The sequence below is a fragment of the Prionailurus bengalensis genome, chromosome D2 (assembly GCF_016509475.1).
Source record: "Prionailurus bengalensis isolate Pbe53 chromosome D2, Fcat_Pben_1.1_paternal_pri, whole genome shotgun sequence".
NCBI classification, from domain to species: Eukaryota; Metazoa; Chordata; class Mammalia; order Carnivora; family Felidae; genus Prionailurus; species Prionailurus bengalensis.
In genome coordinates this window covers 34,208,448-34,219,534 of record NC_057351.1, presented here as the reverse complement: position 1 = coordinate 34,219,534, position 11,087 = coordinate 34,208,448, and the positions used below count along the sequence as shown (strand labels likewise).

The following is an 11,087-nucleotide window of genomic DNA, read 5'->3' as shown; positions in this document are numbered from 1 at the left end:
AATAATATATCCATCATTTAAATCATTATTTATACAAATGCACTTTATTGTTTTAAACAGAACAAAAGAAGAGGCAGAAAATATTTGCATATAACAAATCCTAGCTTATAAATGTAGTTTTTTAGTGGTGATGTCTCTAATCAGTCTTCAGGGATTTTTTTTTTTTAACTTGCTTCACTGTGTCTTGAGCGCTGATATTAAGAGAAAAGCACATTGGCATAAAGTGTAAACCAGTGTCTCAAAACACTGGAAGAACTTGGAGAGCAAACATAATTCTTCTTATTTCCTCTAAGTAATCTTTCGTAAAACAAAAGGTGATCTTTGGCATAGATTCATACTTTAAAGGCATTAATATTGCATTTATATCAGGTAAGCAACTACAAATATGCTGAGGGCCTTAAAAATAATATTCATCAGTTAAAAGAAAATAGAGGAAGCCTGAGTGTACAGTACCAACTTAAGTTTTACACATTCGATGTTGAGATTTAACATATATTGGAGGTGAGAAGAAAGGACATTCAGGCAAGGGTTCTTACTCCTTTACTCATCCAGTTCTGGCTTTGGGAAGAAATAAGATTTCATGTGCTGGGCAATGCTTAGACAGCAGTGATAAGTGCAAAAAAGGAAAAGTTCTTCTCTCACTTTGCTAATAGGAAATTTATGGTGATAATTAAATATTATACCCATTATTCTCTTGGACACTCATACTTGGGAGGGAGGAGAGGATACAGGGTCTTGGTTACGGGAGGTAGGAACATACTGAGGACTATTTCTCATTGATTCATTCCCAACAGTGCCAGAATTCCAGTCTGCAAGTACCAATCTCCCTTAGGTAGGAAGTGCCCTTCAGACAGGACTGCCTTTCTCTTAAACATTCCTGGGAGGCAAGCACCAATTCTTAGGACAATTTCAAAAGGATAAAAAGGCTCTTTCAAAATTACAATGAACAAACACATATCTTTAAAATCTTGTTTAGGAAGGGGGTGAGGGTAGAATACAAAAGCCAGGACAGGAGACATGATTTGGTTAAAAATTAAATGCAGCATTTCAGCTCAGAACAAGAGATACGAATGAATGCTAAGGCCTCAGCACAGACCTCTGCAGGCAGTGACAAAGCATGAAGCTCCTGGGAGTGACCCTGCTGGGAAGATGGGCAGGGCCACGCCCTGGCTACTCTGCCCCTCCAGTAGCAGAAAGCACCAGGACACACAGTGTGTTTGTGGGGTGGCTACCTTGACAGGCCGAGGCCGGATATAGGACAGGAATTTTCCCTAGCACAGACACTGCTCAGGGGCAAGGTAAAGACAGAATCATGTGATTCTGTGATTTCCTCCTGAGAGTGAAATTTGGTTTTGTACTGTGGGAAATTAGAAGGATTAAATTGGGGAAGGGCAAGAAGTAAATCCAGGCTCCACCTACTGGGGCTCCCCAGAGGCCATCTTCCCTTGTAGCAGCGAAGCTCACTCTGAAAAGGACCCAGATAGTACACAGCCAGGGTCAGGAGCAATATAGAAAGCCCAAAACAAATTTTGGAGGCACAGTGATTTCCTTCTTAACTAAGCTGTCTGGGCCCTGGGTCTTGGGAGCCTAGCAGGTAGAAGGGGGTAGGGGAACAAGGAGAATGAAGCAAAGAAGGAACTGTCCCCTAGGGAATGAGGGCAGAGCAGGTGTCTGGCTAGTGTTCAGTCTTGGATTCTGAGCTTATGTGAAGTCCATGGGCTATAAACCCAGTCTTCCTATTGGGATAGAGTGTGCACAAGTATTAACTGTGTTTGAGAATACAGGCTTTATACGGAGACATATTTCAAAGTGTCCATGACAAGAGTATAAATGATTTCTAAAGTGAAGAGGCCTCATTCCTTTCTGTTACGTCAGGCCAGGATGTGGCTTTTAACCCCCTAAGCAATTTTCATCATCTTCTGGGACTCCAATCATTTCATTCTGTTTAGTAGGGGTTTCTGTGCCAGCCAAGTTTGACCAAGTGCCTACTGGTACCAGGGAGTCTTTCTAACCCAGCGCAATGTAAATCCAGCATCTGTTCGAATTTTGATTGAAGCAGCTTCAGCTTCTCTAACAGTCTCCTTCACTGACTGCATGAGGTTCTGGGCATTGTGAACCAGCATCTCGGTGGCCTGCAAGGAAAGCAAGAACTCTCCATTACTCACAGTCCCTGACGCAGTCCAACCTCCAAGACTGGCTTAAGCTAGGAGTGGACTGCAGTTTACCCCGCCTGCAGCTGGCATCCCCCCACTTGTCATATCACTGGTGGTGTAGGGGAATCACCAAAAACAACCCAAAAAAGGCCATCACTGATTGTGTACTATACCAGCAGATAGATTCTAGCACATACTCTTTTCCTAGTCTTCAAACAAGCTCCTGCCTCATGCTCCTGCTGTTCCCTCTACCTGGAATGCTTTTCCCTCATGGCTCACCCCTCACCTCCAGATCTTTGCTCTGATCTTTGGTAAGGCATTCCCTGCTCACTTTACTTTAAATCACAAAGACCTTCCCACTGACAGCATTTCATCCTCCAATTCTTCATTTTTCTCCACAGAACCCATCATTACTGATAAACTGTTATGTTTTACCTAAGTTGTTCATTTTATCTGATATTTTACCTGATTTAAAATTTAAGTTCCATAAGGGCCGTGATATTTTTCAGTTTTGTTCGCTGCTATGTCTCAGGACAGTGCCTGGCACAAGAGATATTTCATAAATATTTAATTCTAATAAGGAGTGAAAAAACCAAATGAACAAACCCATTGTCATATAAATCGATGAAAATCCAAATCAGTAAATCTAAACACAAACTTACAGGACTGGGATAACACTAGTACTCCACCATAGAAACTCAGAGAACTTACAATCTATTAGCTCAGTAATTTATTTCTTAATTGTTATTTGAGACACACACACACAAAACCACAAAACTATTTTTGAGCCACAGACCCTGTGAGGAGTTCATGAAGTCTAAAGATTCTTCCCCGAAAAATGCTCGTGTGTATAAAATTTGTGCATGCAATTTCTGAGGGTTCATCGGCTCTGAGAGGCAGAACTATGGGCTTAAATTCCTGGTCAGCTGATCTTTTCATGCCTGTCAACAAAGAGGCCAAGGCCCAGAGAGGCTCAGAGATTTGCCAACCAAACACACAATAATCAGGATGAGGACTCAAAACTTCTGACCTGGCAGTCCTGTGTTTTTTTTCATTCTACCACCCTGTCACTTTCTACCTTTTTTATTTGGGATATTAGGTGGAACATAGTAGATATTCCCAGAATATGTTTTTGTTGGTTAAATGATATGGTCTGAAACTATGAGTCCTATTCTTCCTTCCCTGGGGGATCTCCCCTTCCCTTCTTGGGGGCAGATGAGATCACATGACAGGAAACAACCCAGTGCCCAAACCCTGCCTAGATTACATGGAAGTTAGGGGAGAAGATCCAATTCCTCTGGTGTACAAGGAAGGCCAGGGTGAGAGCTGTTGGATTGAAATATGGTAGTGAAAGCACCACTGGCACTAGGGGAGTAGGTTCTCTGTATCCTGGCCCAGAGATCAAGGATGGAGTTCCCCAAGGAGAGGGACTGTGTCTGACTTTTTCAAACCCCCTTCATAGTGCCTAATACAGTGAGTGCCACATGCATGCCCATGTACGATGAGCCTGTCTGAGCAGTTCAACAAAAGCTGTGCTACCTACTATAAGACGACACTGGAAGTCTGGCTAACAGCAGGGCCTACTAGAGAGGAGGTAAGGAGAGAAACAGGTGCTCAGATGAAGACTTTCTGAATAGTCGTGGGCCACATTTCCAGGAGGCAGTGAAAGAGGACAAACTCCAAAAAGTGGCTGCCATCACTTAAGAGAACCCTCCTCCCATCATCCTTATTTCAATTGCTGTCAAAGAAACCAAGAGAAGCACCTCCTTTGAGCTGTCATTTCAGCCTCATCGCACGCCCCTGAAAAGCCTACATTATTCAACCTCCCCAGGGTACTTATCACCCAGTGAGCTAGGAAGGAGAAATTCTCTCCAGTCAAAAAGGTCACAATGGGCAGGAGTGAACAGACTAGAGGCCTCAAGATAGCCAAACCTATTCCATGGAGAAAAAGAACTGAGCAGAGTCCCAACTGCTACCAATGCTTAACCCTAGGCCTCAACTTCCCATCTGTGAAGTGACCAAAGTTGCATAAGACTTTTACTTCCCCTTCGAAGTTTTTGATGCATCTCTCCAACCAGATGCCCTTCGGAGAGACTCCATTCCACATACTGAATACTCAAATCATGGGTAAAACTTACCCAAAGCTGAATTAAGTTGCTATAATTGGCAAAGAAGCTGCTGGCACGACACCAGAAGTAGCAGACACATACCTGCTCAGATTCTTCATCACTGATGTTGGTCCGACCCAGCATGGTAGCCTTCACGGTGGACAGGATCTTGAGCTGGGTGCTTATGGTTGGGATTCGCTCACATACCTATAAAGAAAATTTAGTATGTTTCTAATGTTTTTCTTACCCACAAGTTCCTTGAGGGCAAGACTTGTCCACCTTTGTATTCCTAGGGGCTGGAATACAGAAGGCATTCAATAAATTACCAGCAGGATTCCACTTGCTTTCTCCCTAGGACCAATATAGTCCCTTTGTTCAGAAAGGAAGCATTAACATTTTTTCATTTGATCAGGGAATAAATTTTCCTGACTCTGCCTTTCCCAAATGTACATATATGTATTTCCCTTTCTGCCACTTCTTTCCACTCCAAAAATCTCCTCCTCCTCCTTGCTCATCCAGTTTTCTCTCTCTTGCTTTCTCCCTCCCATCCTCCCCACTCCGACACACACGCACACTTTTCTTGAATACCTGCAAGAGGTTGGTTCTGATCCGCTTATCTGTGCACTGCTTGGCAACCTCCTTGGCCAACCGCGTTACCTCATCTGAGGCCTTGGCAATGTCCTTGGCACACTGAATCAGTGCCCGCTTGGTACCACTGCCCCCTCTTACCAGCCGAGACATCTCAGCCATCAGCAGGGCCATGCGCTTGGCTGCTGCAATGATGTCATTGCCCTAGAGAGAAGCAAAGACATAATGTGAGCTCAGCCCCAACTCTGGCCAAGTTAGGGAAGGAAGGAGAAGCACAGAGAAGAAAGGAGGGAGCCTGCTGCTCCAGTGGCCCTCTGGAAGGGTGGGAAGAAGATAAAAGGACTACTCTTGAGTGACATGGATGGCACAGGAGAACAGAGAGAAGAGTGATCCAAGGCACTCCTCCCAGGACTGAATGAGAGAGGCAGAGAGGGAAAGAGATTATCCAACTGAAAAAAAAGGAAGACCAGGTAAAATATTAGTCTGGAAGGGCAACATGTGCACCCCTGGCATAGCACTGAACACAGCACTTCAGCATCTCCAAGTTAATCATGGCAATAAAAATGAGGATGAGGTCAAGAAGTTGGTTAAACAGGCATTTTCCTTTCTATAGGGGGAAAGCAGTAAGCTGGCCTGAGGGGAAAAATACAGAGGAGCCTTTCCAGATGCCGAAATCCTCCTCTTCATCCTAACCCTTGTTACAAATAGCAGCCAAGGACCATTGCTGCTGAACTGGAATTTAAACCAAGTAACTGTTATCAGCATTGGTGAGACAAGATGTATTTTCTCACCTAGACTGCTCCTGCCCTCCCTCTACTGCCTCTTATTTGTCCTGTCAGCCTAAAGGAACACGGTATTTTAATTTATCACTTTTTAAAAGGCCAAGAATCAATTTTTCTGTCCCCTCAGCTAAGTGGCTTCAATTAAAGAAACCTTCAGCTAAGAGGATGCCGCGGAGGCACCAGAAAAATAAAAATCATGAGTCAAAGCTATAAATGGAACCCCCACTCCAACAAATAGCAGTTTATCTGAGATTTGGCATCTGGGTTCATTAAAACCCCATGGGTCACAATAAAGAAATGTACAAGTAATTTATGCCTTCAAAAGGTTTCTCTTTTGACTGATAAAAACCAAAAATAACAACTGCAATGTTCAAAACTACCTAAAAGGTCAGGCCCTACTCATTTTTCCCCTCATGCTTTTCAATTTCTATACAAGGCAGTGAAGCATACACAAACCATGCCACTGCAGGGCACCGTGTGAGACACCCCCACAGGCATCACGAAGTGGCCGATCACTATGGGGGGAGGCGTGGAACATCTCAGGCAGTAATTGAGGCCAGAGAGAATGCAGGTATGGGAAGTAGTCAGGAGAATAGGGGCATGTTAGACAAGGCTGTCTGGGCCCATCTCTTCCAGTGTAGACCTGGTATCATTCCAGGATTTTATGACCTTGATTAGAAGACAGTGTAGTGCCAGGGTTAGTTATTACCCATCAGTCTTCAAACCCTTTCTTCTTGCAACATGCTACCTTCAAAAGGAAAAAAGAGTAATCACCCTCTTCCCTACTCCCCAAACTAGTGTTGGTTCAGTCCCAAGGTCAAAGCTCTGTGGCTGCCTGTCCTACAGCCTTGAAGCGCCCACTGTTCCCCACTCCCAGCCCCTCCCACTGAAATACCTGGACAAGCAGTCAGTAAAGCCCCCTTCCCTGTGGGTTCCCATTGAAGCCAGCATCTGCCAGGCAGCCAAGTGCAGGGCCACAAGCAGTCCGCCCCAGAGACCCTGCCATATAAAGCTGCTTCTCACCCTGATCAACTCTGCCTGAGCCATCAGTGAGAGGTCAGCAGAGAAGGGGGTGGCAGGCAAAGCTCAATGGTCAGGCCAGGTGACCTCTTAATGGTCTACAATGGTTCCAGACCTGCAAGTCATTGAGAGACATATCCACGGCTTCCCAAGGGCTTTAAGGTTCCAATTGTGGCCCCGAGGTAAGAAAAGAAATCCTTTCAAAAAGTGACCCCATCTCTACCCCCAAACATAAATGCAATCCAATTAATCTGGCATTAGCAGACCTATCAAACTTGTGAAGCCAGTCCTAACAACAAGGTGCAGACAGACAGATGCCCGCCCTGCTCAGACTCACAGGACTCGCACAGATCATGAGTGATGCAATGTGTCAAGGCTGCACATGGCCGGATGCATATGGAGCAGCCCCAACCGGGGGTGCTAATCAGTACCTTACTAGACCACTTGGTAGCTTCCCGATGCAATGACTGAGCCGCGGCCAGAATGGGCTGGTTGACCGGCTGACTGGATGGCATTAACAGCAGCTCAGGTTCGTAATCGTCTTCCATGTCAGGGGGGACAGGGAACCCAACAGCATCAGCCGCATCTGCCTCAGCTACAACACCTATACCCACCTCAGCGGCTGGGTTACCCCGCTTTGTCGATGGCAGGAAGGATGAGAAACAGGGACAGTGTTAGTAAGAGCAGTAGGACTGGGGAAGCTGAGCATCAGCTGGTTTAGTAACCAAAGCTTGCCTAGGATGGGAAAGAAAACGGCAGACTCTCCAAAAGCCAGATGAACCAAACTCACAGAAAGGGAATTCTCAGCCTCCAGCACCAATCCCAGCTGCCCTGTTCATAGTAAAAGAAAGAGCCTCACTCCAGTGGTGAAGGGTTTCCAGAGAAAAAGTCATACCAAGGAAGCAAGTGCAATTCCTTTTACATACACTCACCACCAAAGGTAAACCTGCCAAGAGTAATTCTCAGAATAGTTTTGAGGAGCCAAACAACCAAACAATAGTAGATGATTACCTTTAAAAGGAATCCAGAGGGAAAAAGTAAATTCAGCCACACAACTTGCTTTGAACAGAAGAAAGTGAGTACTCCCTGCTGGCTCATAAGGACACTATTCTATATCTTCCTGGGCACAGGAAGTGAGTTGGGTCAGCTCTGCAGTAACCAGACACAGATCATTATTTCCTTCAGGAATTAAAAAGTCCCAGAGTTTAAAATGATACATCAGAGGCAACTGATAATGAAACCAGGAAAGAGGCAAAAAAAACAAACACAATGGTGATTGAAGAGGACTTATCAAATACCCCACAACCACCCAGCTGAAAGAAGTCTCCAGAAGATGCCCCATCCAGCTTCCCATCTTAGGGAAAACCCACACTTCAGACCACCTCTCTCTCTCTCTCTCTCTCTCTCTCTCTCTCTCTCTCTCTCTCTCCCCCTCAAGATCTTCAGGGCCAACACTTCTACAATCTCATATTGCATCCCTTGCTAGTACTGACTCAGAAAGCTGTTCCTTGGGTACAAACTAAATCTCTCCTGTTGCAAACTAGGGTTCTCATCCCAAACTTAATTTACATACTCCACAGATAACACATGAACGTGGCAACTGACCAAGGCTGGGTTCAGAGAAGCCCAAATGTGGGCCCATGAGAGAACAGGACCCATGAGGGGAAAGAATAAATTTAATAACAGGGATGGGGATTCTGAAAGGCCAGGGCAAGAAGCAGTGTGATCAGATGCTGAAATAGGTTGAGGGGAAAGAAAATAAAAGGAACTGCCTCAAGGAAGCCAAACCATGTATATGAAGAATGGTGAACACAGGGTTTTTTTGTTTTGTTTTGTTTTGTTTTTAAGAATTTTGTGGGGCTCGAAATCACAACCCCAAGATACAGAGTCACATGCTCTACCAACTGAGCCAGCCAGGTGCTCCTGAACACAAGTTTTTTTATATCAAACATCAGTGGGGCACCTGAGTGGCTTAGTCAGTTAAGTGTCCGACTCTTGACCTCAGCTTAGGTCTTGATCTCAGGGTCATGAGTTCAAGCTCCATTGGACTCCACACTGGTCATAGGGCCTACTTAAAAAAAAAAAAAAAAAAAATTGCTAACCAAGAGGAAGTAAGAATTTACATGGAAGTTTAACTGAGGTTGCTATCACTCCTAAAATTCTTATCCTGTACAGGAAACGTGTCTCCAAATGTTGATGATAGAGTTGGAGAATTCAGGGAAAACAAGGGGTTCAGGTACATTCTAAACTCTTTCCCTAAACTCTGTCTCAAGTAGGACTCATCCCCATTCCTTAGAAGAGAAGCCAGCTCACTGCTACTGGGGTTCAGAGTCTCGAAATGTACAAAAACAGACTGACAGATACACAAACACATAACACACCCATCCCCCAGATACACACGGTTCAAATAGCTCCTGACTTCACACAGCTCAAAGTTGGCAATCTCCTAATGTTCCAAATCTCCAGGGATAGTCAGACCTAAAGACTTCTGGCCACAAATGGCAGAGTCGGAAAAATATGTAGGCTGATGCTCTCTGGCCCTTGTTTGTTTATAATTCATGTATGTTTTGTGTCCTGCTGCACAGTATATCTGGGTTTACTGTAATAAAGCTTAAATTTCCTTTAAAATCTTTAAGTAAAACCAACCTTCATCGTCACCTCCATCCCACTCTCCACATGCAGTGGGACTCTGCTAAGGTCCTGGAGGTGTGCATGCCCTAGTTAGAAAGATACAATTATAAATAATTCCATGGTCAGGCCCAACACCAGCAAGGTCACACTATTCATTCCTTCTTAGAACCTAGGCTCACAGCTAACAGCACAGAAAAATACAGAATTAAAAACCCAAGGTCAATTTCCCAGGCTGGAAAAACCCAAGATCAGCTGCGTGCAGAAGGTCCCTGGGGAACTACATTTAATACAAGAGCTTGAGACAGCTGAGGGTGTAAAAAGGCAAATAAATGGTGGGAATAAAGATCTAGAAGAAAGGGTCATATCCCGAACAGTTTAGAACTATATTTCATTGCAAGGTTAGCAATAACATTTAGCTCATATCTAGAAAAGCTTCCACTCACTTTCCATCGTTTAGGGGAAAATAGGTAAAAGTTATTCCCAGGGCATGACTGCTGCCAGCATCTAAATTTTCACCAACCACACTAATAGTTACACTTTCAGATTTGTCGAGGTGGAGTTAGCCTGGAGCTGTCTTGAACCAAGGGGTAAGATGATTCTAAGGAAAGGACAAAGCACATGGCTTTTAAGACACCAATCTAACTGCCTTTATGAAAAACAGAAGGAAAATGCAAACACTTCACCTAGCTCTAGCAGAGCCCACAGAAGACTATTTCATGTTTGGAGTGCTGATAATTGGCAAGAAAGCATCTAAAAACATTCAGTAATCTTAAGAAAGAGAAGCAGTTTCTCAAAGACCCCAAATGTCCAGGGTCACAGCAGCTGACCCTTGCATGGACAGAGACAGGACCCTTCCTCTTAAATCACAGGCAGCCTAGATGACAATAGAAGGAGAAGCCATCAGGCGCCAGAAGCATCTTACTAAACCACAAGTAAGAAGAGGAACATGCTACTGACAACAACAGGAACCAAAGCAGACAGAGGGTAACTTTCCAAACAGACTCTTCTTCCTGGGCTGTGTGTACAGTTCTTCATCCTTTTTCCACAAGAAAAGCTTCATTACTTACCTTGCTGGACCACTTGCGAGCTTCATCATGGAGCTGCCTGGCAGCCATCATCATTGGCTGGTTAATCACCTCCCCGGCTTTCTGCTCAGGGAACTCTTCATCCTTCTCCTCTGGTGGTGGGGGCCTGGGTGGAGGGACCTCACCCTCAGGCAGCGGTGGTTTGGGAGGAGCAAGCTCATCTGTCAGCTAAGAAAGGATTACTGGGTTGTAAGTAAAACCCTAGGAACTACTCCCCTCTAGAATTCTTTCCTTTCCTCTAAAAAGCATCCCCAGAAAAGCCACCCACATTCATTCCATATAAGACCACCCACACTGAGCGCAAGGACCACCTGCTTCAATCTCAACAGATGCATATTTTCTTCCTTGTTCTCCACAAAAAGCCAGCAGCTACAGTTTTGGACATATTCCAGGGAGGCACACACGCACTACTGGACCAAGGATTCCCAAAGATCTAATTTGTGGCCCTGTGTTGAAGGGAAGCGGCACAGGCAAGTAATTTCTCCCCTGGGCCTCAGGTTCCTCCTCTGTCAATAAGGGGTAGCTAGACAAGCCTCAAAGATCTTGATTCTGCATGTCAAAAATCTGATGATCCCATAAAAAGCCATTTGGCAAAATAGCCCCCACCCACCCTGGCCCTAACCACCCACCAACAGTCCAGCTATAAAGAATCAAATGAGGCTGAAGCATTGGAGGCTAAGGAAGCACTGTGTCTTAGTTTGGGCAAAATGACCCAGTTGT

General features: G+C 44.8%; 1 protein-coding gene across 2 annotated transcripts in view; it reads right to left on the bottom strand.

The window, feature by feature from the left end:
• Nucleotides 1-25: 25 nt before the first annotated feature.
• Nucleotides 26-11,087, bottom strand: part of VCL (vinculin) — a 110,795-nt gene continuing 99,733 nt past the window's right edge. Inside the window, exons 18-22 of one of the 2 annotated variants that reach the window (XM_043598122.1) lie at nucleotides 10,350-10,535; nucleotides 7,083-7,286; nucleotides 4,850-5,053; nucleotides 4,364-4,468; nucleotides 26-2,132 (exon numbers count right to left, since the gene is read on the bottom strand). In XM_043598122.1, the coding sequence (XP_043454057.1) occupies nucleotides 1,986-2,132; nucleotides 4,364-4,468; nucleotides 4,850-5,053; nucleotides 7,083-7,286; nucleotides 10,350-10,535 (846 nt within the window). In that variant the 3' untranslated portion in view covers nucleotides 26-1,985. The remainder of the gene's footprint in view (nucleotides 2,133-4,363; nucleotides 4,469-4,849; nucleotides 5,054-7,082; nucleotides 7,287-10,349; nucleotides 10,536-11,087) is intronic. The other variant, XM_043598121.1, reaches the window with a different exon arrangement.